Below are 26206 nucleotides of genomic sequence, written 5' to 3' on the forward strand. Positions count from 1 at the left end.
GAATAACTGAACATTTTTGCTTGAGATCAACAGGATCGGGGCAGGCCCTTCTCTTTCTCTTCCATCTTGTTCTTTCTTTTATTTCCTTCACCTTTCTTTCCCACCTTCCCATCTCAAGGCTAGGAGATTAGAACAGCTCTTCTACCTCAGAAATTTAGTCTTTTACAGTAGCTAAGCTCATGGTATTGCTCTGAAACCATCCACAGTCCTGGCCTTCTTCCCATCTGCATACTTCTGAATTCCTAGGCGTCCATTTTCTACTTTGATATTTAACACTCCACAATTCTAAACAGCCTTCTGATGTGACTTATGTATGTTCGTTTTGTCTCCCCAAGTCTATTGTAAACTCCTTGAGGGTTGGGGCCACTTTACTGTGACCTTTTGTTCAGTCAGACTGTTGGAAAACAGATGACTTGCTGAACTTTTGTGATTTCCTGCTATAGAGCCTGCTTATCACCAGGTTAACAATCACTACCTGGAAGGAGTATGATGATTTCAGGGGAGCTGTATTACCTTTGCCAAAACAGGGTGTGCAGCCTTATTAATTGGGGGGCACCTTTATAGCACTTAGCATTGATAGTCACTTTTAATCAGAAGTCACAGAGGAACAATTGTTTATGAGGAGAAATAGAATATATCCTTCTTCAGAGTAACTGATTAAACTGTCACTATAAGTATAATGTCTGGTCCCTATCACGATGGGGACAGAAAGTTTTCTGAGAAAGGAGTGTAGCATTCAAATATTCATCATATCACCTCGAGCTTTTATCTAGTCTTGGTAGGGGCCAGACACTGTTCTGTGTAGCAGCTTTTCAGCGGTTATCTAATTTAATCTTCCCAGTACTCCTTCTTAGAATTTTTGTTATCCTTATGTTCCAGAAGAAGTAATATTATCAGAAAGTTGAGTTACTTTTTCTGAGGTCATACAGGCTCTAAATGATGAAGTCTGGATTTGAACCTAGGCTGATTCCGGACATCTGCCCCTCACTACTGGGCTCTCTGTCTCCAAACATTATGGATTTTATGTAAAAATATCATCCAGGGCCCTTCCTGGCGGTACAGTGGGTCAAAGCACAGCACAATGAAGTTATCTGCAACTGCTTCAGTATGAGCTCAATCCCTGGCCAGGGAGCTGACCTATATGGCACAGCAGACCTCCCCTGACCTGCCTGCTGCTCCCCTTAGCAGTGTTATTTCAGTGTATCTGCCTGTCCTGCTCCCCACTCTGTCTCTGGTGAATTCTTTCACCCCCTGCACCTCTTGCCTGCACCCCAGTTATTGTATGAATAAATAAATAAATCTTAAAAATATGTCATGCAAAAGTTGATCCAGAAATAGAGTTGCATGGTGTTCTTTTCATATCTGAAGATTTGAACATTTCTTCTATGTGAAAAACATCTATTTAATCCAATCAATCAATGTGCTGGGTGTCATGGCACCAGGAAAAAACAAACAAACAAAATAAAACAAACCAGTCCATACTCTGGGAAAAGGACTACATTGAGTTTTGGGTTCCTTGCTTTGTATAGATAGCAGCTACACAGACTGAATTTTTTGTGGCTATTTGGGGTTCAATGAAAAATTTCACTGATAAATCTTTGTTGAATTTTGTGTTTCTCTTCATGCTTTGCTCAATGAAGGTAAATTGTTAAGCATAAAACTAAAGGTGATTCAATTTTTGAGTCGGAAAGCAAGTCTAAGAACTTGTTTAGTCATTTGTTTAAAAAATATTTACTGAAAGGCCACTATGTGCAAAATGTCACGGGGGCAGAATAGACTTAGTCGCTGACTGCTTTTTTTTTTTTTTTAATGTATTTATTAATGTAGATAAGAACTGGGGTGGAGGCCAGAGGTGCAAGGGGTGAGAGGATTCACCAGACACAGAGTGGGGAGCAGAACAGAGAACAGGTGAATCCACTGAAATACACTACTGAGGGAAGCAGTGGGCTGGTCAGGAGAGGTCTGCTGTGCCACATGGGTCAGCTGGCTGGTCCCGGGATCAAACTCATGCTGCAGTGACTGCTGAGAGCTTCTTAGTGCTGAGAGTTAACGGTGTGCCATCGGGAGGCCTTCCTGACCACTTTTGGCAGAAAGTCTAGTTGGAAACCTTCGCATTAAACAAATGGCCACAGAAACAACTGTAATTAATGCTTCCCTGGTGGCACAAGGCGTAAGTCTCACTGCCACCAAGCTATTGTCAGCCACCGGAATAGCTGCCTCAGTTGCATTTAAATTGGGACCTGAAAGACAATGAAGTGAAAACTGGAGGGTGAGAAAAAGCAGCACATGCAAAGACTGAAGTTGGGAAGAGTTTGTGGAGAAATGGAATCATTTGTTGGGGAGCATCCTGGGAAAATTTTGGATGACAGAAGAAACAACTGAAAAAAATCCCTAGAAAAATTCAGCTTAAAAAACAACAGAAAAATGCTTTAACTTTACAATGTTCTTACACATCTGCTGCCTTATTTACTCTTCATCAGACGCCTGTGAAGCAGGGAGGGCTAGCATAATGTCGGTTATTTCTACCCGAGGATTAAGATCAGTTAGGGACAAAGTGATGTTATATAGCTTTTGGTTTCAAGATACAGATCTGAGGGGGAAACTGGGATCTCTAGAAAGTTGTAAGCAAGCAACTGTGGTCTGAAGAAAGCATACTGTGAGTTCTGTAATTCGGAGATTTACACGTCAGAACAATAGTTGGGCTTAAGTAGAATCTAAACGCGGGTGGAATGCCAAGGCATAATCAAAATAAAAACTACAACTCCCGGCATGCCTCGAGGCGGGGTTCTCGGTGGCCTGAGCTGGCGCAATCACCCACGACGGTTACTTATTTGAATAGACCAATAATATCACGAAATTCATGTTGAGGCGGGAGCGATCAGGTTACCCAATGGTATGAAGAGGAAGAAGCACCTCAGCCAATCCAGAGTCATGGGGGCGGGGCCTGAGGTGGGGCGGTAAAAGAAGTTTGCTGACTAAGATGGCGGCTGAGGCGCAGGGTGAAGGGGAGGTGCCAACCCGCGAACCCGGCCGGAGGTGAGCTGAGTTCTTGGTCCAGCTGCCTAGGAAACGAAGCCGTGGGCTGGTCACACTGACGCCTTTCCTTTGGGTCACGGCGACCTAGCGGGACTGGGCTTTGTGGCTTTCCTCGCCGCGTTGCGCACGTCGTGCCTGCGGGGGCTGAGGCCCGGCTAGGGCGCGGGTTGGGTCCTGCTGATGCGGTGGGAGGTCATCTCCTGTCTTGGCTGCAGATAGACCACTGCTGGGGCAGCGCTGTGGGCCGTGGCGCTGAGGCTTCTCGGGCTGGTGAGGAAACAGCCCAGAGCTGTTAAGCCAGATCGCCCAAGTCACACAGCGAGCGCTGTCGGTACCTTTCAGTGGGCTTCGCTGCAGTTTACGTGATTAAGTCAGAGCATGGATTTGAATGTCAGAATTGGGTTTTAGGCCTTGGATCGATTAAAAAAATTTTTTTTTTAAATCGTGGTGGTTAAGGACTTTTCAAAAGGAGACCTACCCTAGCGGAATATTTAGTACGCAATCCAGTATTGTTGACTGTAGGTACCGTATTGTACTGCAGCTCGCAAGAACTTACTCATTGTGAGACATTGTCTGTTAACTCGTCACTCCCTCCCCGACCCTCAGCCCCTGGCAACCACTGATCCATTTTAATTCTATACATTTTATTATTTTAATTATATTTAATTTGATAGTATTTTAGAATCATGCAATATTTTGTCTTCCTGTAACTGTAACTTTCACCTAGCATAATGTTTTCGAGTTCCATCCATGTTGTATATGTCAGAATTTCCTTCCTTTTTTAAAGCTTAATGATAATTCCATTCTATGTATATACGACATTTTTCTTCTCCATCCCTGGACGTTTAAGGTATTTTCACACTTTGGCAGGTCAACATTAACATGTTCTGTTTGTGAACATGGGAATGCTAGCTTCTCTTTAAGATTGTGATCCCAGTACTTTGAGAAAATATCCAGAGGTGGGGTCGCTGAATTTGGTATTTTCATTATTCTAAGGACTCACCATACTACTTCCAGAGCAGGCACACCTTTTTATACTCCTAACAGTGTACAGAGGTTCCAGTTTCCTGTTGTTCTCACCAACACTCTTTTTTTTTTTAATAGCCATCCTAACAGGTATGAGGTGCTATCTCATTGTGATCAGGAGCATGGCAAGGGGGCCCACTCTTGCCCCTTCTATTCAGTGAAGTAATAGAAGTCCTAGGTAACAAGTTAGGCAAGAAAAAGAAAGGAAAGTCATATAAATTGGAAGGAACAAATGAAATTGTCCCAGTTTGCAACATGATCTTATATATACATATATAAGAAACTGAAGATTTAACAACAGTAAAGAACTGTTAGAACTAATAAATTTAGTCAAGTTACAGGATATAAAATATACAGAAACCCATTGTTTCTATATGCTGTGAACTGTCTGACAAGGAAATTAGGAAATCTGTATTATTTACAATATCAAATAATAAAATACTCAGGCCAAGTTATAAACCTCACTCAGCTTCAGTTTCTTTATTTATATGTCATGATGTTTATTAGAGAAAATGTCAGGATTAATTAGATAGTTAATACATTCAATAACATGATAGATTTTACTTTCTCCTAGTAGAAAACTGAAGAACAGAGCAGAGGGGTTTTAGTTTTGGAAATCATTGCATAATTTCTACAGAGCTTCTCTCCTAAGCACACACACTGAAATGTAGCATATCCCACAAAGAATTTTCTGGTGTTCTTCCTCCAGCCTGAGGTCTTAGTTGTAATTGTTTACATATGTATACATTAGGATGCTGTAGAGTGAGCTTATTTACATTGCAGCTGTAATCCAGTAAGACCCTTTGATGTCTCCTGTCCTAAGTACTGAATGGGAGATTTCAGGTATTGGGAAGCTGGGTTTATGAGTGAGCACCAGACACCTTCCCTGCCTGAGATGTCCATGGTTGAATGTGTTACTTGATATTTTATAGGAAAGAGTTTTCCATTCTTGTAACTGTCTATAAGTGATTGGCTGTTTTTTTGCCTGGAAACCATAGAGGGATTGCTAGATCTGATTATTTAGATCAGCCATCATCCTACTCAAAGGTTGCCTTGTGAATGAAAACCTGAAATATGAATTCCATGAAGTATGTTGCTAATTGAATTAAAATTTTGGGTACTAATCACATGATTAACAGATATTCACAGACACAGATATCTGAACCTGAATTATCATTTCCACTGTTTGTCAAATGTAACATCAATTGTGCATAAAAGAGAAGTTTGTGTTCCTATAATGCTTTTGGGGCAGGACCTCCCTGATCCAATACACCCATGCACACACCTGCACACATTTATATATACCAGGCACTTAGTTGTGTGTAGGCGGTCTTTGATGAATGAATAATAGTCTTTGTCATCTCTAAGACATAAAATATTACCTTGCAATGATATATACCATACCACTTCCCTTTTTTGCCCTGTAGATATTAAACTTTTGAAGGTCATGTTGTTTTTTTCTTTGTAGCTCAAAGAAGAGGAAGGAATAGCCTGATTTACACAGGTCATTACCTATTTTGCATGTTGAATTATCATTCAAAAAGGAGAATATGTAAATGGAGAATAGATAATCACTCATTTAGAACTATTTCTCTTCATATTATATTCCTAATAGATACTTTAAATTGTTATATTGTATTCTTAACAGATACTTTAAATTGCTTCAATCACTTAATTAAGAAAAGAAATGCTTTGAGGCCTGAGTTCAATCCCCAACCAGGGAGCAGATCCACAGATGGCATAGTAGACCTCTCTTAGTCTCTCACCCTCTGCTCCTCTGCAGTGTATTTCAGTAGATCCACCTGTTCTGCTCCCCACTCAATCTCTGATGACTCCTCTCAACACCCCTTTTCCACCCCTATACCTCTGGTCTACACCCCAGTTCTTGTATGCATAAATAAATAAAAATAAACCTTAAAAAAAGAATGATACTGGGATTACATAATGAAAAAGTTCATTTATTTTCATGTAGAACACAATTGCCAAAAAGTCAAGCCACATTAGTAATAACAATGAAACTAAAGGAAAACACAACAAAAACAGGAAACCAGGAATCATGAAGATCAGACACCAAGAGAATGTACAGCAGTATTATTAGTAACATGTTAGAAGATATCAGATATTTTCTGCTATCTAGAGATCATCACATGCACTCTGAAATATGGCTAGGTTTTGTATACTTAAGCCTGTTTATTATTTTAAAGATTTATGAAGTTCAGGATCCCTAAAACCCCTTCACTGACCACAATAGTTTCTTCACTCAAGTATCATGGTCCATTTTGTTTATTTTTTAAAGACCTATTTATTTATGTATGCAAGAACTGGGATACAGGTAAGAGGGGTGCGGTGGGTGAGAGGATTCACCAGAAACAGAGTGGGGAGCAGAATCGGTAGATCTGAAATACACTGCTGAGGGGAGTAGCGGGAGGGTCAGGAGAGGTCTGCTGTGTCATGTGGGTCACCCCTCTGGCTGCAGTGGCTGTGGATGGCTTCACGGTGCTTCACTTTAATCTGTTGTGCCACCAGGGAGGGCCCAGCATGGTCCCTTTTATTATTTTTTTCATTTGGTAAGGTCATTTTTGTAGTAGCTATCTTTATGATTAAAACAATTACATCTGGTGCTCAGTCTGCCTAAATGGTTCGGATGAACAAGAGATCACTTTTCAGTCTGTTTTCGTCAAATAAAACATGACAAATTAAAAATAAGTCCACTGATATGAAAGGTAATACTTATGTCATTTCTTAACTTCATTGAAAATTTGACTTCAGGGTATGTTTATTACGATTGTGCAGTCGGTGGGAGAGAATAGATAGAGAGACCAACAATGGTGACTGGGCATTCGGTGATGGGTATGGTGTGGGGTGATAGTTGCTATAAGGTGAGAAATTGCACATAAGGTTGCTATAAGGTGAGAAACCCTAACAGTGATGTAAACTACTGTTACCTCAATAAAAAAAAAAAAAATAAGGGCCTTCCATATTTTTGTGTACTGCTGGAATTCAAATTAGAGATAAGAGGTCCAGTTTGCAAAGTCTTGGACAGCTAAGGGCAAATCTTGCATGTAGATATTTTCAGTTTTTGTCTAAGATACAGGATACTGTTCCCTGAACTCTTGGTATTACCAACTTTGAGCTATTCAAAAAGCCTCTTGTTTATCACTTGTTTGTGTTCCTATTTAAAATTCTCCAATAAAGTGACATATTCAGAAGCTTTTAGGGTTGAAAAGGCAGTAAGAGAGTGCATACTTTTCTCAGGGTGGTAAATCCAATTTAGACAACTTTAAATATAGCTCACATTTTGATAGATGTTGCCAAGGTTGTGGTTCTTGGAGAACAAATCAAGTTAAGCAATTCACTAGGGAGGAAACATTTAGTTTTGTGGGTATGCAGTTTTGGTAGTCGCCAGCCAAAAGATACATCTACAGGATACAGGTTTGTTTCCCCTACTGCCTTGAATTTTGCAGATTCATGTGTGCAACATGCCTCAAAAGATTTCACTTTTCTGTAATTGACTTTTCAGCTGTGGATTGTTTCTGTTCCTTATCACTTTACGTGTAGAGTTCCATCTAGTGGTAACAGTGGTAATTGCAGACTACGTAGATTTTAAAAATTGATCTTTTCGAGAGGTAGATCTTACCTCTACAGGCTTCCCTCCACTTCCTGAAAACAGATCTTCCTTATTTGGTTTGTTTTAGGAGGTTGTATTTTTGGATTATGGGGAGAACCTTTATCACTCTAATGGTGGTTGCCTCGTATATGCATTTAAATACCGAACTCTTGCTCTCTCTCTATTGCTCTCTCTATATGCGGATATACTTACTAACAATTCAGGTTCTGATCATCACTTTTATGGTTAGGGTAGTATATTCTTTTATTTTCTATGATAGTTACATGAAATTGTAGCAAAATTTGGTCAGAATTACTTGATTTCTTCAAAAAATTTTGTCATAGAAAATGTTGCTTATACATGTAAGTATAGAATAAATCTACTCAGTAGATTTCCTGTCAGCCAGCTTCAACTATTCTTAATATTTGACGTACTTACTTCAAATTAATTGTTTTCTTTTCCCCCATTGACCAATGATTTATTTATTTTAAAAGATATATTTATTTGTGCATACAGAACTGGGGTAGAGGCCAGTGGTGCAGGAGTGTGAGAGGATTCATCAGAGACAGCAGAACAGGCAGATTGACGAAGTACACTGCTGAGGGGAGCAGCGGGCCAGACAGGAGAGGCCTGCTGGGTCATATGTGGAGTTAGCTCCCTGGCTCGAGATAGAACTCAGGTTGTCCCAGTGATAGTGTTAAGAGTTAACCCCTAGGCTGCCAGGGAGGCCCTCTCATGCTGCTTCTTACTCATTAACTGCTACAAATTTTCATCATCTTGAATTAAATACATTTTTGCTTCTCTTTACAATTTGCCCATTTAAGCAAGCTTGTCTAAACAGTAGAGTTTTCTTCTTAAACTTCAGTGGAAATGGCTTTATATATAGTAGGTAGTTGTCTCTGTGTGTGCTTAATTTTATATATATGATTCTTTTGATCATCATTATATGTAAGATTTCTCCGTGATGGTGCATGTAACTGGGATTCCTTCATTTTTATTGCTGCAAATTATGCCACTATATATGTCATAATTTTAAAATCGTTTTGGACATTATGCTTCCAGTTTTGGCTGTTGAAAATTCTTGTTATATGTTACGCTTGGAATAGAATTGCTGGGTCATGGGGGTAACTTGTTCAACTTAGTAGATCAGACCAAACAGTTTTTTACAATAGCAGTATAAAAGAATTACTGTTATTTTCTTTAAACCTTAATGTTAATCTCTTCAATTTTAGTCAATCTATTGTTGGATAATAGGATGTTACTGTTTTATATTTGCGTTTTGCTGATGTCTAATGATACTGAACAGTTTTTTTCATGACTATATTGGTCATTTTTTCTCATTTTATTGAACCCTCTTTTTTTATTGTTTCTTTTTCGTATTTGATTTGTAGGAATTCTTAGTATACTCAAGATATGAATCCTTTTTTGCTGTATATCTTTGTCTATAACTATAATATTAATATATATTTTCCTACTCTGACTTGCTTTTTCACTTAATGGTGTATTTTGAACACAAGATCTTTACTACGATGAAGTCAGATATATTTTTTATTTAAAAATTATATCCCTCTGTCAAGTTCTGTAATCTTCAGTATTGGGGAAGTTTGTTTTACTCTCCATCTTTAGATCCAAAATTCACCTGGAGCTCTTTATATGTAGTGCATATACACAAAAAAATTGTTTATAATGTCACTTGCTGTACAGAAATAGGTATCAGATGTCATTCCTCCTGCCATTGATGTCCAAGTTCTCCTTTTTGACTGTAAGTCAAAGGTCATCCATGGAGGTGGAATTGGCAGTTCCACCTTCATCCTGAATCCAGTAAGGAAGATAGAGGAAGTAATAAAGATATGAACTAAATAGCAAACATGCAATAAAGGAATTAAAAAACCAAAACTTGGAACCTTGACAAAGCTAATAAAATTGATAAACCTATAATAGATTTATAAATTTAGAGAGAAAACAGATTACCAAATTAGGAGCAAAGAGGGTATCGCTATGTCACCTAGACACATTAAAATATTCCTGAGAGGATATTTAGTAAATTGAAAATTTATGTGAAATAAACAGATTTTCATAAATATAAAGCTTACCAAAGTTAATACAAGAATAGAAAATTTGAATAGTCCTATTACACAAAATGAATATATATTTAAATAACTTACAAAGTAGATTCTAGGTCCAGATGGTTTCATCAGCCGCTTTAGTAGCCAGTCTTACATAAACTTTTTCAGAAAACAGAAAAGTAAGACTGACTTCTCAACTAACTTTTTAAGACCAGCACAGTCTTGATGTGAAACCTAATGAAGACAATACAAGAAAAGACAATTCCAGACCAATCACAAGTATGGAGAAGCCTAAACAAACTTACAGTATACTAAATTTGACAACATATAAAGTTGACAGTACATTGTAACAGCATTGAGTTTACTCTAGACATGCAAGGTTGGTTGGTTTAACATTAGAGAATTAGTGTCATTTATCATACAAAATAAAGGAGAAAAATATCATTAATAGAGAAACAGAAACTGACTCATTTTTATAAACAAATAATGCTATAGTATACTAGGATAAAAAGAAACAGCCTGAATCTCATAGTTTTTGCCAAAGTGATGGATGGTTAGAGAAAGCTACCATTTGGGCCTGCCTGGTGATACAGGGGTTAAAGTGCTACCCAGTGCTGTCAAGCTATGAGTTCAATCCCAGTCCAGGGAGCTAACCTACATATAGCGTAACAGACCTCTCCTGTTCTGCTTCCTTCTCTGTCTCTGGTGAATTCTCTCATCCCCCCTCCCCAACATACACCCAGTTCTTGTATGTATAAATAAATAAATCTTTAAAAGAAAAAAAGAAAGATAGCATTTGAAAACTTGTTTTACCATATAATTGCTAGAGTTGGGTTTCTTTTCATGTTCATTAGTCATTTAGGCCCCCTCTTCTCTGAATTTACTTACTAATTTTCAGTTGAGTGAATGTATTTTTCTTTTAAATTTTAGGCACACTGATATTCTGAATACTACTTTTATATAGGGGCAAATTTCTTTTTCTAGTTTATGGCTTGTCTTTATTATTTTAAAGTTTTGAGTTTATTTATGAATGGGTAGTATGTTCACATGTATCAAAAATTCACAAAATACAAAAGAGCATACAGTGAAAAGTTTCTCTCCCACTCCTGTTCTTTCATCCGGTTTCGCTCCAAAGGCATTGTGACTTCATTAAAAAAAAATGTTTATAATGTCATTTGCTCTACAGACATTTTAAATTTTAATACACTTCTGTATTGTTTGTCTTTGTGGATTGTGCTTTTTATCTTTTGTTTAAGAGACCTTTCCTCTGCCTCATTAATTTGTTCTTCTATGCTATTTTTTAGAGTTTGCAAATTTAGGCTGTTCATTTTTCGATCTACATTCTGTTTGGAACTTATTTTTTGCATGTTTTATGAGGTAGGGATTATACTCCTCCATATCATAAAACTACTTGTACCTTTACTTTGGGGGATTATTTTGTCGAGAACAACTTTGAGTGGTGATGGAAGATACTATTGAATTTAAGCAAGTTGGGGACTACTAGTCCAGGTCTTGAAAATTTCTGTTTTGTTCCTACTTGCAGATAAGTGCTTAGAGTTCTAATAAGTCTGCCTTTCAGGTCCCATAATGTGTCCTTGTGTCTTCTGACATGTTTGGAATTTGTGTAGGCTAAGATGGGGTGGGGAAAGGAGGGCTCTTTTGTCACACTAAGGAGAAAGCTTTTTTCTTGTCCCATCGATGTACCAATGCCTCATCAGAAGCTTTCAGCACTTATGTAAGAAATTTGTTTTTTCTTGAACTTGAGCAAAATTTGAGTTTGTTTAAAAAAATACTGTATAGCAGGATGTTATCTTTTTAGCTCTAAGATTCTTAAGAATCCCTTAAGTTTTAACAATGTTCCTTGATAGTCTCAGCTTTATACTGTGGTATTGTGTATTTTGTGGAAAGGGAGTAGTGGGCGCGGTGGGAGTAACTAAAGTCTTTTCTGTTGTTTATCTTTTATTTCTTAACCATCTCACTATCTTGGCTCTTGTCTTACCAAATGTTCTTCTCAGAATAAGTGAGGAAGAGGAAAAAGGGAAATAGGTTGAAGAAGTTAATGTAGGACAAACTAAGAGTAAGTGATAGTGGGAGGGAGGAAAAGCAGAAGGGAAGTAACAGGTTACTTGTGCTTTAGAGCACCAGAGACATATTTCTCTTATATTGTTTGTGAATAGGTAGAAACAACCTTGACCTTCTTTATTTTCTGCCTACTACACTTAGTTAAGAGGGTGCTGTCTAGGGGTTGATGCCTAGATTGAAAGAATTCTGTTGAAAAACACTGTAGCTGGGGCTTTGTCTTTCTATCTCTTTTTCTACTTGTGTTTGATATAGTCGGTGTTGGAGGGTCAACTGTGATGTAAGGTTTAGAATCTTAACTTAGTCTTGCTTTGGACATCAGTAACACAAGAAGTTGGAGGTTGTATGTATGTACCCGTTTCTACCTCAGGCATTTACTGGATACTGTTCATGTACTTTTCTGTGATAGGCTAATATGATCTGATATCTCTGATAAATTAAAAGGGATGTGGATTTCATAAAATCATAGTTTGGGCTTGATATGATGTGAATGTTAATATTCAATCTGAATATAATCATTCTCAGACTCGTGTTTTTCTGACTCTAAGTAGGATATTAATTTTTCATTGACAGTGATTATAAACAATAGTTTTATATTGATTCTAGTTGACAGAAATAAGCTGATGTTTAAAAAAAGAACTTGTTAATGATTTAGGATAGAGTTGATTTTGATTTTAATTGGCTTACACGCAGTTGGCATTTTAAGTTTGTACAGGAAAGATAATCTAACAGATAGCCTAAATTAAACTGTGTAAAAGGCTTGAGGAGGCAAGCATTTAAGTTGTCTTTCTTCAATAACTTTTTGGCCTGAGAACATGCATTTATGATTTTAAATTTTTGCCTGAATTCTTACCATTTTAGAGAAAAGTTATTTTAGTTAGCTATCAATTGTAAATTTGGACTGTTGATTAATTAATAATTTTTCAAAGTTGTACAGATGAACTTTGAAGTATACCTAAACCTTATTTTTTGTTATAGCGTTATTAAAAATTATCCACATCATATTGGCAAGGTGTGTCATAGATTACTTATATTTAATACTTGGAGTGCCATTTTTCTTGGGGGCAGTGTTTTGGTGCCACGAGAGACTTTTTAAGTTGTGATTTTTTAATTGTGGAAATACTGTGTGAGTCAGGTGAATGTCGACTTTGCTTGATAGATGTGATAAGTTGTCCTTTCTGGTTTGTGTTTTTATCTACTCAGAGGTTATCTAATAAATGACTGTTTCTAGATAATTGATAAGTGATGTGTCTGCTGTAGGATGCAATAATGCTGTTTTTATATCTACCATATTAAAAGTACAATGGCGTATAGTAATTAGGCATTAGGAAACAAAGATCAGGGAAGAAAATATTTCTGAGAGTCAGAAGAGCTTTTCTGGGAGTATAGCAAGGTCATGTAGGAGTGGAAAATAAGCTAGAGGCCAGCAGAACTTAGTGTTATTCAGTGATAGAAGAATGAAATTAGAAGCAAATGCAATTTCCCAAGTACTCTGGAGGGAAGCACCTGTCCAAATTAAGATTGGACTTAGATGATGGGAGAGAGGCATTGAGAATTACAGGATTTAAAATAAAACTTGGGTCTCTCTGGTGTCACAGGGGTTAAGTCTCAGCACTATGAAGCCATGAGCAGCCACTGCAGCATGAGTCTAGTCTCCTGCCAGGGGTAACCCGCATGGCACAACAGACCTCTCCCATCTTGCTTGCTGCTCCCCTCAGCAGTGTTGATCCACCTGCTTGCTTCTCATTCTGTCTCTGGTGAAGCCTCTCACACCATCCCACTCCATACATCTTTGGCTTACACATCAGCTCTTGTATGAATAACTATAGCTTAAAAAAAAAAGAATAAAACCTAGTTCTCAACCTGGGCAAGGCTGAATTAGCATTTATTTAATGTACCTCTAAAATGTCGTTCATTCTAGTGAAGGCTTTTTGGTTGTCAGGAATGGAATTCAAGGGCATCTGGCTCAATTAAAGGGGTCTGATTATAAGGAAGTGTCTATTACATTATTATAGTGTTAGTTTTTACACAGTCTCAGGTTTACTGTCATGAATGTGGTCTGATGATGGTCCTGTGAGCAGTTGGTGATTCTAAGGCCTTCTCAAGAAGGCCTTAATTTAATGATTATCCACTACTCAGTTAAGGGAAACAGCTACAGTCTAATGTCTTACAAGTTTTTAGCAGTAATTAATCCAGGGTTTGACAGTTTCATAAGGGAACATGGCCCATGTGACTACCACTAATACTCTGTTAGACCTGGGAGTCTGTAAATCTGTATCTTCCTGCACTGTATGTCTGAAAGTAAGAGACAAACTTAGGTCATGTCAGACTGGCTGTTGATTTTTTTCATTAAACTAAGTACTTAAGTGTTCAGGTGAATATCACCTGAGTAGCAAGTCCAAGTTATCTTCTTTTGTGCAGACAGCAGATTAAGGATTAGGTTTTTCCAAAGACCAACATGATGAAATCCACAGAAAGGGTGTGGTTGAGAGGACCCGAGAAACGCATGCAAAAATTATCTCAATTCTTGTTTCATATTTTCCAGTGATGCTATCTGCAGTTTTGTTCTCTGCAAGGACTCTTCCCTTCGGGGTCAGCCTATTATCTTCAATCCTGACTTTTTTGTGGAAAAACTCCGACATGAGAAACCTGAGGTGTTCACTGAGTTGGTGGTCAGCAATATTACAAGGCTCATCGATCTACCTGGAACTGAGTTGGCTCAGCTAATGGGGGAAGTGGACCTTAAGTTGCCTGGTGGGGCTGGTCCAGCATCAGGATTCTTCCGGTCTCTGATGTCTCTCAAGCGGAAGGGTAGGAGATGTGTCGGTGAAGGCTGGGTCCCCGGGCTTCACTGCTGACATTTACATTTGCAGTGAAATTACTGTGACTGTAAAGGATTTTTTTGTTATTTTCTCCTTTTTATGTAGCAGAACCTTATTTAATAGTAATAAAAATCATAATCTAGCTAAAGAGACAAAGTAAATATAGTCAGTCCTTAAGAAGTGCCATAATTAGTTTAGGTAGTTATCAAGGTCACCTTGATTTTCATGTTCTAATGCTATACTAAAATAATATTAAACAACAACAAAATCACACAGTTGGACAGTCCAGTAAGGGAAATTTGAACCTTTTTTATTGCAGTGGTTTTTAAACATTTTTATTCTCTGAGTTCTCTGAGTGCTTTGGACAAGCACTATGACTATGAATGACTATGAATCATCCAAAAAAAGTTTTCAGAAAATAATTGTAGCACTGTGCTATGAAAGAGGCACTATTTTGTTAAATATAAGGACTTCATTTAAGAGAAAAAAGTTTAGACATTGAAACAGGTCACCGATCACACTGTACCACTTCAGTGGATAATTTGTCATGCTTTGACAGTTCAGTGGCTCTAAGTTCTGTTTTTTTGGTAAATATCAACATTCTTGGTATTGATACTTACATAAGAATATGGTCTTTGCTTTCAGGGAACTTAGAGTTTACTATTAAACATGTAGAGAGTTGATTGAGAGTTTCCCTGACTGTCTTTTTCTGGTACTAACTCCATAAAAACGTTTGCAGAATTGTAGTATAGATGCTTGGGTGGTTTTAAGTTTGATGGTTTTGTACTGTTTGTGGAAAAGGCAGCCCATTCCTGTCTTTTTTTTTTTTTTTTTTTAGAAAAAGGAGTAGTATTTGGATCTCCTTTGACAGAGGAAGGCATTGCCCAGATATACCAGCTGATTGAATATCTACACAAAAGTAAGACTACTCAAAATTTTGTTCTTTGTTAGTGAAAAATTATGAGTTTATTATTGAGAGTTAACTTTTTGAATCAGTGGGCATCTGTTAACCATCAACAGTGACACTAATTGGTGATGTTCTCAGGTGGCATGTTTTTAAATATATTTCCTCTTAAATTTCATTGCATGTATTGATTTTATACTATCAAAGATGAATATAGATTAGATAGTGTCTGTGAAATCACATTTTCCTCTTCATTTAGAGACATTTCTGGAAAAATACATTGTCCCTAGAAAATTATAACACAAGGGAGCATGAGTAAGTGCCAGAGATACTTCTCATCTCTAAAGTTCTATGATTAAAATACAATCTTACTTTCTATTCATTTTTAGTAGTCATGCTGGTTATGTCATTGCTCTAAATGCTTGATACAGCATGTGAAATTTTGTGGCTTTTTGTGATGCTTTGAATTCAACTTGTTACTTATGGCATATTCTATGTGGGACACCATGCCAGGAGAGTAGAGTTACAAACTGAGATGTAAGGACTTAAGTCATCTCTATTCATGTTTTATTTGTCGGCAAAAGATTAAATTAAAAAATAAAATTACCAGTTTTAATATGGGGAGGGAGACTTCATAATTTTAGCTTTTTGGATGCTAGGCAGATACAGAGTCCTTTAGCCATCTTCTTGGACATGATCTACTGGAGCGCTCCAGATTGTTATGGGTTCTTTTCATTCATTTATTGTTACCTGCCTGCACTGTAGGCATTTGAACTTGGAGCCCTGAATTAAGAGGCTATATGCAAAAGTAAATATTTACCTAAGTTTGAAACTTGAACTCTCACACTTCTTACAGATCAAACAAAAACTATGTAGACCATTTTTTTTTTTTTTTAAATCTCGTTAGATTAGTTTAGGACCTAGTTGGGAGGGAAGAATAGTTAACCCAGAATGACCCTGCACTTCTGGGAATCTCTTAGTGTGAAAGGTAATCTAACAGGTTAAAGTTCTAATTCCTGGACAACAGGCAGAGTCTTGATTTGTTTTGATTTGGGAAACCATTTACAGGAAAAACGAACCTCATATGAACTCAGTCTCCCTTCTGTGAAGACAAAAGAAGGGAGGTACCTTTAGGGAGGTTTGGCTTTTCTTCCAACTTATTTTTCAGATGCATTCTGACCATTGTTTAGGGCACTCAGGACATTCAATGGCTCCTGGGAGACCATCTCTGAGTGTGGGAGATTGCCAGGTGCTCAGAAATGTTAAGATGTGTCTCTTTAGGGGCAGTGGTTTTAAACTACTCTGGGACAAGACAGAAACCTTCTAAGGTCTTGCAAAGGGTCTTTGAATTATGAAAAAGTAGTCTTTTAGATGACTTATTTTAATAATAACTTCTCTTTTTTAATAATAACTTTTTGATGCCTTCTGTTGTCTTCCATGCTAAACAGACTTGCGAGTAGAGGGTTTGTTTAGAGTACCAGGGAATAGTGTCCGACAACAGATTTTAAGGGATGCTCTCAATAATGGAACTGATATTGACTTGGAATCAGGAGAGTTTCACTCAAATGATGTTGCCACCTTGCTGAAGATGTTTCTGGGAGAGTTACCTGAGCCCCTGCTGACACATAAACATTTCCATGCACACCTTAAAATTGCTGGTGAGTATAGGAAGTGAGATATAAATGCATTTCTTTCAATTTAGTAGCTTGGAATAAATGCATGTTTTCCAGTGGATGATTTCACATATCAGAGATGGATACAGGTTTGGTATATTTGCCTTGCTATGGGACTTTTGCTAAGTATTATTATGCCTCGACTGAGATAACTTCTATTCTTTTTTTTTTTTTTTTAAAGATTTATTTATTTGTACATACAGAACTGGGGTACAGGCCAGAGGCTCAGGGGCGGTGAGAGGCTTCACCAGAGGCAGAGTGGGGAGCAGAACAGGCAGATCGACGAAGTACACTGCTGAGGGGAGCAGCGGGCGGGTCAGGAGAGGTCTGCCTCGCCATGTGGACTCCTCCGGGGCAGGCGGGAATTGAACTCATGCGGAAGCAGCTTTAGATTCTCAGTGCAGTGCTTTAACCCGCTGCGCCACCAGGGAGGTCCCAGATAACTTCTATTCTTAGAAATTTTTTTTTATAACAGTTTATTTTTACATCAGAAATTTGTTTTTTAAACTAATTTTTAAAAAAGATTATTTATTCATACAGAACTGGGGTACAGGCCAGAGGTGCAGGGGCTGCGAGAGGCTTCACTAAAGACAGAGCGAGGAACAGAATAGGCAGATCAATGAAGTACACTGCTGAGGGGAGCAGCGGCGGGTGAGGAGAGGTCTGCCATGCCATGTGGGTCATCTTCAGGACTGGGGATCAAACTTGCACTGAAGTGGCTGTGGCTCGCTTGCAGTTCTGTGTCCTTACCTGTTGTGCCACAGAGAGGGACAATTTTATGGCTTTTTAAATAGGCAATATATTCTCATGGTTCAGAATTCAAAAGCTTCAAGAATATATAGTGAAAAGCCTTTTACCTTAACTTACCCTGTTCCTCATGCCCTCTTTTTCTTCCTGGAGGCAACTCAAGCTTTTGATTTTTAGTGTATCATTCCAGAGATATTTTATAATCTTGCAAAACTTACATATTTTCCTTTCTCTCTTTTCATGTAATGATGGAATATTACATAGTTCTTTAGTCTGCTCTTTTCACAGAATATATCTTGGAGAATGTTCCATTTTTAGCTCATAAATAGTCTTCTCATTTTCCTTTATGTTTGTGTGGTCAGGAGTTCATTTTTAGATTGCACAGCTGTTATGCTGCTGTAGGCGCTAAGTATGCACAGCATCAAAATCCATACTGAGTCTACTTCGCTTTCTGCCCTTGAGTATTTTCTTCTAATTTGAAGGAAAAATATTCAATATAAGATTTTTTTCTTTCAAATAACTTTTACTACTAAAAAGTTTAGTTTTGAATTTCTAAAATCTAGTAAGATTAGGTTTTTTTTTTTTTTTTTGCACTTCCTCTTGAGTTAATTTAGTGCATTATTTGAATTCCTTTCCCCCACTCTGGGATTCACTGTTCTTTGAGATCACATTGAGGTAGCACAGACATAGAGTTTGATACACCTTTATGATGATTGGAAGGGATGTTTGTTTTCAATTTCAAATTAACAGGGAACAGCTTATAGAAATATTTTCTTCCCTTCATAAATCCAGAAGTGTTAATGAAGTTACATGGTTTAAATAACACACTAATCATTTTCAGGTCTATATGAATTATACCTATGTGGCTTATCAGTGTCCTTGAAATGCTGATTATCCAGTAGACTGTCTTTGTTATAACCTGTATATCCTTGTAAAGGTGCAACAGTGATTCTGATCCCATGAGGAGCTACTTGGGTCATAATTCACTCTTATATTTTTTTTAGCAATAACATCATGGGTGAAGGAAGGCGCAAGGGGTAGCATTATTAAAGATACGTATGGACATGCTTTTCATTTCTTCTAGGTTTAGTATACCTAGGAATGGGATTGCTCGGTCCTAAGGTAACTGTTTAGATTTTTGTGGAACTTCCACACTGTTTTCCAAAGTGGTTGCATCATTTTGCAATCTCACTGCAATGTCAGTTTAATTTTCTCAACATTCCTGCCAATGTTTGGTTTTATCAGTCTTTTGATTATAACTGTGCTATGTTAGGTAGGAAGTAGAATCTCACTGTGGTTTTGATTTTACATATACATTTCCCTGATAGCTAGTGAAACTGAGTGTACTAATGCTTACGGACCATTTGTGTATCTTCTTTGGGGGAATGTCTGTCTTTTGCTTGTTTTTAGTTGTGTTTTTGTCTTTTGTTACTACATTTTGTTGTAATCTAAGATTATGCCTGAATATATTTTTTCATTTCTTTTATTGGAATTGAGGGGAAGATTATAATAGGAACATTGATTTTTATTGCTTGTGTTTTCTACTTACATTGCAATCATTTCTTTGGCCCTCAAGATTTGATGCAGTTTGATGATAAAGGGAACAAGACCAACGTACCAGATAAGGAACGGCAGATTGAGGCTCTTCGGTTGCTCTTCCTTATTCTCCCTCCACCCAATCGTAACTTGCTGAAGTTATTGCTTGATCTCCTGTACCAGACAGCAAAGAAACAAGACAAGAATAAGATGTCTGCCTATAATTTGGCCCTTATGTTTGCACCCCATGTTTTATGGCCAAAAAATGTAAGTGTTGAGGGGACAAGCAAAGATTGTTAGGTTTTCTTGGGCTGGGCCTCATCCTGTGATTGTACTTTGGTGAAGTTAGCAAGTGTAGGGTTCAAGGTCTAGTTTTCAACTTTATGATGTTAGGAACTTTTTACTAGATCACTTTTTACTAGGTCATTAAAGAATTTTACTGATCAATTAAGAGTCATCAAACATAGAGGGACTGCTTTCTGTTAATCTCACCTGTAATCAGTCTCTGATAAACTTAAATGACATTTATTAGTGGAGACTCTTAGTTGAAAATTGCTAATTTTTAAATAATGGTTTTGGCTGGTTAGTTGGAATTCCTTTTTTTTTTTTTATTTTTTTTTTTTTTTTAGAAGAACTGGGTTGTAGGCCAGAGATGGGGTGGGGGGTTGGGGTGAGAGGATTCTCCAGAGACAGTGGGGATCAGAACAGGCAGATTGATTGAAATATATTGTTAAGGGGAGCAACAGGCAAGACAGGAGAGGTCTGCTGTACAATATGTGGATCAGCTACCTGCACAGGAATCAAACTCAGGCCATAGTGGTGATAGTGCTGAGATTTAACCCCTAGGCCACCAGGGATGCCTAGTCTGAATTCCTTCTTAATACAAAAACCTTGGAAATTCAAATTGATGTCTGGAGGGTTGCATAGTATAAATTTAGAATGGAGCTTTATGACTTGACAGGAGTGTTACTAAACTTTTCGATAAGAGGACACAGTTATTTTGGTGGTAACTTTCTTTCCTTACAGTTAAATTCCTTGAATAAAACTGAATGTACTTCTTGTTATTGAGATCATGGTTTCTCATAGCTACATGAGAAATAAGTAAAATATCTAAAATCTTTTGTACTATTTCTTCACCTGGAGACATAAGCTTCATATTCTTGTCTATTCATAACATAGGTTTTACTGTGTGATGAAATTGGAAGCAGGATACCTGGGTTAGAAGTTGCCAACTGGGGCCTCCCTGATGGCACAACAAGTTAAAACACAGCACTGTGAAACTATCAGTAGCCACTGGAGTTTAGTCTTTGGGCAGGGAGGTGACCCACATGGAGCAGTAGATGTCTCCTGTTTTACCTGCTGCTCCCCTCAGCAGTGTATTTCAGTAAATCTGCCTGTTGTGCTCCCTACTTTGGTGAATCCTCCTAGCCCTCCTACCCCCTGCAGCCCAGTTCTTGTATGCATAAATAAATAAAATAAAAATTTTAAAAAGATTTATTTACTTATGTACACAAGGACTGGGATACAGGCTGAGGGAGAGGAGAGAGGTGAGAGGATTCACCAGAGACAGAGTGGGGAGCAGAACAGGCAGATCGACAAAGTACACTGCTGAGGGGAGCAGCGGGTGGGTCAGGAGAAGTCTGTCACACCATGTGGGTCACCTCCCTGGCCAGGAATCAAATTCATGCTGAAGTGGCTGCAGACAGCTTCACAGTACTATGCTTTAACGTATTGTGCCATCAGGAAGGGTCCCTTTTTTTTCTTTAAAGAAGATGCAAATCAGCTGTGTCCTTTACCCTGTTTATGCTTCGGCATCTCTGTATATTGGTCAGACATATTACTTTACCACTTATCTCACAAGGTTTTGGGGATGATAATAGATAAATAGATAGGATATAGTGACTTAGAAGGGATTTTAATATTATAAGGAATTAGGAAAGTTAAAGGAGAGAGTTTGTGTGGAACATTTTATCTAACTAATAATTAGTGGAAAAATAATGTAAAGTTCAAGGCTAGCAAGAGCCTCTGGCCAGAGTGTGGGGGGTGTTTGAGAAGTAAAGGAACACCAGCATTTGTCCATATGAAGATCAAACCTTATAATGGAAGAATTTTAAAATTAGCTAAATGAGACTGGGAAAAAGGAATGAGTAATCTGTATCTATAAAGAGAAATATTTAAGAGCTCTTGGTGAAAGCAGAGAGATTAAGTAACAATGGTACATGTTAGGGATGAGGACTTGGTATAGTAGGATGCTGAAGTGCTTAACAAGGAGGCAGGAGAAACAAGAAGGGAATCAGTGATCATTTTGCTGTTTTTAAGAAACAGGTATCCATTAGTGACAGTTTTTTTTGAAAACTCATTTTCTGAAGAGGCACTGTCCTTGATGGTTGGTACAAAGTCTGCTCATTTTGAAATCCCTTCTAAGGTCTTTTCTTTTAGTAATTCTGCTTGCACATTTAATTCTCAAGTTGAATTAGGAAATAATGATTAGTTCTCAGGTATTTCTTGAATTTCTTGGTCATTTCAGGGACACTTGGTTCTTCCCAAATTATGTCAGGTCTGGTGGAAATGCACTGAACCAGAAAGCTTTTCCAGAATTAAAATATTTAGAGGCATTTTGTTAGGGATAGAAACTCATACTTTTGAAAGAATATTGGTCAGTAAATGGAGTATCTGCCTTCTCCTTCTTACTCTTAATTTCCCCTTTCTGGCTTCTTTTTCTCTGAATAGGTCACTGCAAATGACCTACAAGAGAATATTGCAAAGTTAAACAATGGGATGGCTTTTATGATTAAACACTCCCAGAAACTTTTTAAGGTAAGTAAGTGGTGGGATAGGACGAGGGGGATAGAACATAAGTGTGGTCCTCAGCAGGACTGAAGATGACTAAGCAAGGAATTCCCTGACTGGGACTGGAAACCAAATGGACAGTGGCAAAATCCAGGACTATCCAGAGTGGGGAGGAAAGGAAAATACTTAGAGGCTAAGTAGGTTTTGCCCTCTGGGCCATTGACTCCACCGCTGAGTCCTTTTTCTTTTTTAAAGATTTAGTTATTTATACATACAGAACTGGGGTACAGGCCAGAGGTACAGGGGCGGTAAGAGGATTCACCAGAGACAGTGGGGAGCAGACTAGGCAGATGTACTGAAATATACTGCTGAGGGGAGCAGTGTGCAGGTCAGGAGAAGTCTGCTGTGCCATGTGGGTCACCTCCGGGCCTGGGGATTGAACTCACATTGAAGCTGCTGTGGCTTCTTGCAGTGCTGAGTCCTTACCCCTAGCGCCACCAGGGAGGGCCAGTCTTTTGCTTGTTTTTGAATTGAGTTTTATTTGTTGTTGTTAAGATGTTTATATAATCTGGATATTAATCCCTTATTACATGTAGGATGTAGAAGCACAGGAAAAAATCTTTCCATACCCCTCTGAGTTCTAGCTGGGCAACTAATCAAATAAATGGCAAACAGACTGTCAAGAGAAATATCCATTTCTGGGTATACACACACATGTATGTCTCCTGTATACATAGGAGAAACCCAAGTAAGACTGAGTCACCCACCAAAATTGCTTCAGTCACCGTCTTAAATATCTCTGTTGAGACAAAGGCTTGGGAGAGGGAGATCAGCTGTGAGAGGTAATCGGGAAGGCACAATAAGCAGGTGCATAACCTTTAGTCAGATTTCTTTTTTTTACCCCCAACATATTATTTATTTATTTTTGCATAGAACTGAGGTGCAACACAAAGGTTCTGCAGGGGGTTTAGGGTATTCACCAGAGACAGAGTGGGGAGCAGAACACGCAGATGTACTGAAATACACTGCTGAGGGGAGTGGTGGGTGAGACAGAGGGCTGCTTGCCATGCGGGTCAGTTCCCTGGCTGGGGGTTGAACTCATGCAGCAGTGGTGATAGCACTGAGACTTAACCCCTGTGCCACCAGAGAGGCCCCAGATTTAAATTCTTTTCCTTCTAGATAAGAATGTTACATTGATTGAGACAGAAGAAAATTTTTCTCTATAAATGTAAATGTCTCTTATGACAGGACAGTCAGTCTTACAACCAATTTTAGATCCTATCTTAGGTAATAGTTCTTTGCCAAAGAGATATATTTTTGGGGTCACAGAGTTTTGTTTCCCTACAATGTGCAAATACTTCCTTCCATTCTTGGGTTCTCATATACTCATACACACACAGAGATTGTAGGCTAATTATGGTCATGTCTTTCCATCTCCTTAGGCATGTAGTATAACTTAATCATCACAGAAATGACATTCAGCCATTAGTATTAGAAACAAATCATAAGTCCTGCTCACACTCAAGAAGGGATTATGACCACAAGCTCAACCTAGGATTTAGCCACCACAGGATTATAAGCATACAGAATTTTAAAGTATAACATTAAAAAAAATAGTTTACTCTTACATCATTTTGTGCATTTTTCCGTCTCAGTTGTAATCCCCGTGGGCTTCCCATCATCAAATCACCCGTGTGCCATCACCACAGTCCAGTGCATTTCCCTTCCCCCACTATTTTTGATCCCATTCCCCACTCTACCCCCATAAAATATCTTTGGTATATAACTGTTCATTATTATTTTCTTACCTGGTCCATTATACTCCTGCTATGAGTGAAACCATCTGGTATTTTTCCTTTTCTTCCTGGCTTATTTCACTAAACATGATCTTTTCCAGCTCCATCCATGGTGCTGCAAAAGGCATGTGTTTATTTGTTTTGGTTGCTGAGTAATATTCCATTGTGTATATGTACCACATCTTTTTAATCCAGTCATCCACTTTTGGGCATTTGGTCTGTTTCCATGTCTTTCCAATTGTAAATAAAGCAGCAATAAACACGGGGGTGCAGGTATCTTTTTGAATCAGTGTTTTTGTGTCTTTTGGGTAGATACCCAGGAGTGGGATTGCTAGGTCATATGGAAGCTCCATGTTTAGCAGTTTGAGAAACCTCCAAATAGTTTTCCACAGTGGTTAGATCAGTTTGCATTCCACCAGCAGTGCAGGAGTTCCTTTTTCTCCACATCCTTGCCAACATTTGTTGTTGCTGTTTGTTTTAAGATGTGCCATTCTCACTGATGTGAGGTGGTATCTCATTGTGGTTTTAATTTGCATCTCCCTTATTACGAGTGATGTTGAACCTTTTTTCATATGCTTGTTGGCTACCTGCATTTCTAGAGTATAAAAAAATTTTACTTCAGAATCTTTGACTTAGAGTCGACTGGAAAACAAAGGGTTAGATTTGCATCCTGGGTTTAGGCACCTAGACCAAAGAGTGTGGTCAATAAGAGGTTAAGAGCTATACCAGTGAATTAAAACAGCAAAAATAGGTCCCTCCCTGGTGGCGCAGCGGGTTAAAGCACTGCACTGAGAAGATAAAGCCACTTCTGCATGAGTTCGATCCCTGCCTGCCCCGGAGGTGACCACATGGCGTGGCAGACCTCTCCTGACCCGCCCGCTGCTCCCCTCAGCAGTGTATTTGTTCAATCTGCCTGTTCTGTCTTTGGTGAAGCCTCTCGCCACCCCTCAGCCTCTGGCCTGTACCTCAGTTCTGTATGTACAAATAAATAAATCTTTAAAAAAAACCAAAAAACATCAAAAAACATCAAAAATAGGACAAAAGGAGAAGGAATGGTTTTAAATGATGAACAAAGAGCTGTCAAACTAGTTCTTCATATATTTCCTGTTTAAGGCAAGAACTAGTTCTTTTTTTTTATTTTACAAAAGTTTATTTTTACATCATTTTGTACATTTTTTTTTTCCATCTCAATTGTAATCCCCGCGGGTTTCCCATCACCAAGTCACCCGTGTGCCATCACCATAATCCCGTGAGAACTAGTTCTTAAGCATGGGTTTATACGAGAGAGAGAGGAGGGGTGAATTTGGACAGTGAGGTATTTACCTGACAGTTACAGTGAATCAAAATGGGGACCTTCTTGTTTCAGCTCCTAATAAAAGTTCTCTTGTTGGCATTGCCACAGGGTTAACTTTTCATAGGCACCAACTACAAGTTGAAATAAAGGTGGGCTCTCAGCGATCATACTGGATCTCAGTTCCTAGCCTTTCCACCCTCTGATCTTCACCCCTGGAGTCTTTTTTCCCTTGTCCATTGTCCAGTGTACACAATTCAAGTACATTTTGAAGTTGTATTTCACTGTGAAGTAGTCTTTAAAAAAGTGACTAAAAACAACAAATACATGGTTGGAACAGCTCTGTAGATGTCTGACCTGAGTCACTAGACCCAAAGCAAGGCGTTGGCAGAGCTGCACTCTTTTCTAGTTGTTGTAGGAGAGGATCTCTTTACTTGCCTGTTTCACCTTCTGGAGATTGTCTGCTTGCTTGGATCATGGTCTTCTTTCTCTGTCTTCAGGGGTAGTAATGTTGCATTTCTTTGGCCTTTCTTCTATAGTCACATTTCTTTCAGACTATAACTGGGTGATTTTTAGGTGATTATACTGGGTCCCACCTGGATAATCTGGTCCAATCTTTCCAATACTTGGTCCTTAATCACACCAGCAAATACCTTTTAACATATAAGTTATATCACTATGAAGAAATTTTAAGATATAGATTACATACCTTAGAGATAAACAAGAATAGTCTCCTAGATGTAACAAGTTCTCATTATTTAAGACTCAGGCATTCTTTTTTTTTTTTTTTTTATTACAAAGTTTATTTTTACATCATTTTGCACATTTTTTTT

General features: G+C 38.2%; 1 protein-coding gene across 2 annotated transcripts in view; it reads left to right on the forward strand.

Moving 5' to 3' along the window:
- The first annotated feature begins 2976 nt into the window (after positions 1-2976).
- The window catches only part of ARHGAP19 (Rho GTPase activating protein 19), a 45332-nt gene continuing 22102 nt past the window's right edge, over positions 2977-26206 (forward strand). The window contains exons 1-6 of one of the 2 annotated variants that reach the window (XM_012723596.1): positions 2977-3036; positions 14360-14625; positions 15475-15555; positions 16989-17198; positions 19537-19763; positions 22227-22313. In XM_012723596.1, the coding sequence (XP_012579050.1) occupies positions 2981-3036; positions 14360-14625; positions 15475-15555; positions 16989-17198; positions 19537-19763; positions 22227-22313 (927 nt within the window). In that variant the 5' untranslated portion in view covers positions 2977-2980. Of the gene's footprint in view, positions 3037-11441; positions 11471-14359; positions 14626-15474; positions 15556-16988; positions 17199-19536; positions 19764-22226; positions 22314-26206 lie in introns of those variants that run through there. The other variant, XM_012723597.1, reaches the window with a different exon arrangement.

This window comes from Condylura cristata, unplaced genomic scaffold (assembly GCF_000260355.1).
Source record: "Condylura cristata isolate star-nosed mole 26May11 unplaced genomic scaffold, ConCri1.0 scaffold00011, whole genome shotgun sequence".
NCBI lineage: Eukaryota > Metazoa > Chordata > Mammalia > Eulipotyphla > Talpidae > Condylura > Condylura cristata.